The sequence below is a fragment of the Amphimedon queenslandica genome, unplaced genomic scaffold (assembly GCF_000090795.2).
Source record: "Amphimedon queenslandica unplaced genomic scaffold, v1.1 AMPQUscaffold_8740_Cont19320, whole genome shotgun sequence".
Classification (NCBI taxonomy): domain Eukaryota; kingdom Metazoa; phylum Porifera; class Demospongiae; order Haplosclerida; family Niphatidae; genus Amphimedon; species Amphimedon queenslandica.
In genome coordinates, this window is record NW_003550987.1 from 364 (window position 1) to 2,769 (window position 2,406).

At 34.0% G+C, this 2,406-nt stretch overlaps 1 protein-coding gene across 1 annotated transcript; it reads left to right on the forward strand.

Annotated features, from left to right (window-relative positions):
• The first annotated feature begins 969 nt into the window (after nucleotides 1-969).
• LOC109591193 (rapamycin-insensitive companion of mTOR-like) lies at nucleotides 970-2,374 on the forward strand. Its single transcript, XM_020006973.1, has 5 exons — nucleotides 970-1,235; nucleotides 1,633-1,730; nucleotides 1,841-1,940; nucleotides 2,041-2,106; nucleotides 2,231-2,374. Exons 1-5 carry the CDS (start codon nucleotides 1,080-1,082, stop codon nucleotides 2,357-2,359), a joined length of 549 nt encoding a protein of 182 aa, XP_019862532.1. The 5' UTR covers nucleotides 970-1,079; the 3' UTR covers nucleotides 2,360-2,374.
• The last annotated feature ends 32 nt before the right edge of the window (nucleotides 2,375-2,406 follow it).

Consider the following 2,406-nt stretch of genomic DNA (forward strand, 5'->3'; position numbering starts at 1 on the left):
GACACTTCATCGCTAGCAGTCACTACTTCATCATTGTTCAGTTTAGACTCTGCTATTGCTGTGACTGTAGTATCATTTTCACTATTATTATCAGTTATTATTGGTTCTTCATATGCTTCTTCAGCACCTGCTCCTAGTGTTGTAATAGACAGTATTGTAATCAAAGTGACAGTATTATAATAATAATTATTAATAATAATAATTTTATTTTGCTGAGTTAGCAATGCTGAGTCTGCTGAGTTAGCAAAAAATAATGTATTTATCTTTTTTAATCCTTTATGAGCTGTTTCTAATAAAGCAAGCCTGATTCTAATTCTATGACATTTATAATACCTGATGAATGGCAAAGAATATGCCATTTTAAAGAAAAGGGTTCAACCCTTACCCTACATTAGTGATCCAACCATGCAACCAATAGCCCACACTAAGTTAATACACACTACATATAGTTAGTATACATGTACATCTCTTGTATAAGACTTACTGGGGTTCCTTGAACAGCAACTGCCCATAGTCTTTAGAGAATGGCCTTTAACTTCTTGTCTTCCTCTAGCTAGCCTTTCTTCCCAATAGTTCAATCATCACATGACTCCAGTACAGTACATGTTAGTATTCATTGCAGTGACCTGCAATGAATACTATCATCTACTGTACTACTTCAAAGTTACTACTAATATGGCAGCTACTGCTTGTGTATTGATCACCATGAGACGAATCCTCTTGAACTTGTCTTGAATATTAAGCAGCAATGGCTCCTGGCTCATGCTTAAAATTAAATTGAATTCATTATTCACTATACATGTATGTACATGTAGGCATGGCTAATGCAAGCTGGTATTTTATAAATATTCATCACATCATTATTCATTACTCTATTATAAGTATGGTGTACAGTTACTTGTATATGTTTTTATTTTTTAGATTTTTCTCACAGTTACATGTACATGTACAATAGTTCATACATGATGATACATTATTATTTATTGTTCATTATAGACCCCACCCAGTATTCTCAGGACTGGTCACTAGAGGCAGGGTGGGTAGCTGAAGAGGGTAAGTCCCTCCTCCCTCCTAAAGTAATGGAGCGTGTTGATCTCATGGGCTGCTACCATGCACTGTTACTGACCTGTCTATTGAAGGCGGGGTTCTTCACATCGCTGGTGGAAGTGGTTAAACTACCTGATCAACACATCGCTGTAATGACTGCTGTACTAATGGGGCAGCTGCTACATATGGTAAGACATGTATCTATCGTATAGCGGGAAATTTTAGAGGGACTAAAATTTGGCTAATTGCTAAATTTTGGTGATTGGCGAATTTTAATTTGACGATTTTGTGGCCACGTGCCATTGAGCATGCGTATAATGGCTCAAAATGGCAGGGTTTCATTTTGGTGAATGGCTATCAAAATGCCAAATTTGCCAAATTTAATTCCCTCCAACATTTCCTGCTATACAGTACATGTATACTTTTATACTCTTTGTGTGTGTGTGTGTGTGTGTGCTAATTGTAATATTGTTAATGTATTAAGGTACATGTACTGTACATACTAGTGATGCTACATTCATATGTACATGTACATGTATAGTTTAATGGAGGTTAAGTTGTGTTCATCTTTGTGTTGTTCCTTAGGCTAATTCTATTCTTCCTCCGGAATATTTTTGTTTTTCTTTGAAATTGCCCGACCTCATAGCAGCTGCAATGTCACCTGATGAACAGGGAGAGAGAAAGTAAACAAACAAATTATTGTTATTATTATTATTATTATTATTATTATTATTATTGTTGTTGTTGTTGTTGTTGTTGTTGTTATTGTTATTATTGTTTTTGTTTATTCCAGTCGTGCTTCAGAGGTTATCAATTGTTTGGATCGTATCCATCAAATGAAGAAACAGCCGGTCAAACCATCCAGCCTCTATCTTAAACTAACACTAGAACAAGTAAAATAAACAAACAAATAAATTAATAATTAAATAAATAAATTAATTAAATAATAAAATAAATAAAAATGATAATAATGATATTCTTTCTCTACCTTAGGCTGGTTATTTTTCAGGTAAAGGTAGAAGTCACAATAACCTCATGCACAATGTCCACATATCCAATGTAAGTATATGTATTGTGAATATATGGGGCTCATATTGATTCATTTATTATATTTATTATTTATTATTCCTTTATTTATTATATTTATTATTTATTTTATTTATTATTTTATTATTATTCACAGGAGATGGATGACCTCACTCTCCAGTCTCATATTCGTGATACCCTGGTACTCACTAACCCGAGGGAGTACCCCTCCTGGGACTGGAACCTCATACTGTCACTGCTTCATGTGAGTGGACACTGCCAGTAATAATGAATGAACCCTCCTCTAGCAGTATACTATTAATATATTATAAT

Coding starts and splice junctions, on each gene's coding strand:
- LOC109591193 (XM_020006973.1), top strand. CDS start 1,080: ATGGAGCGTGTTGATCTCATGGGCTGCTACCATGCACTGTTACTGACC. Junction 1,236..1,632: donor TGGGGCAGCTGCTACATATG/GTAAGACATGTA, acceptor GTTGTTCCTTAG/GCTAATTCTATTCTTCCTCC. Junction 1,731..1,840: donor GATGAACAGGGAGAGAGAAA/GTAAACAAACAA, acceptor TGTTTATTCCAG/TCGTGCTTCAGAGGTTATCA.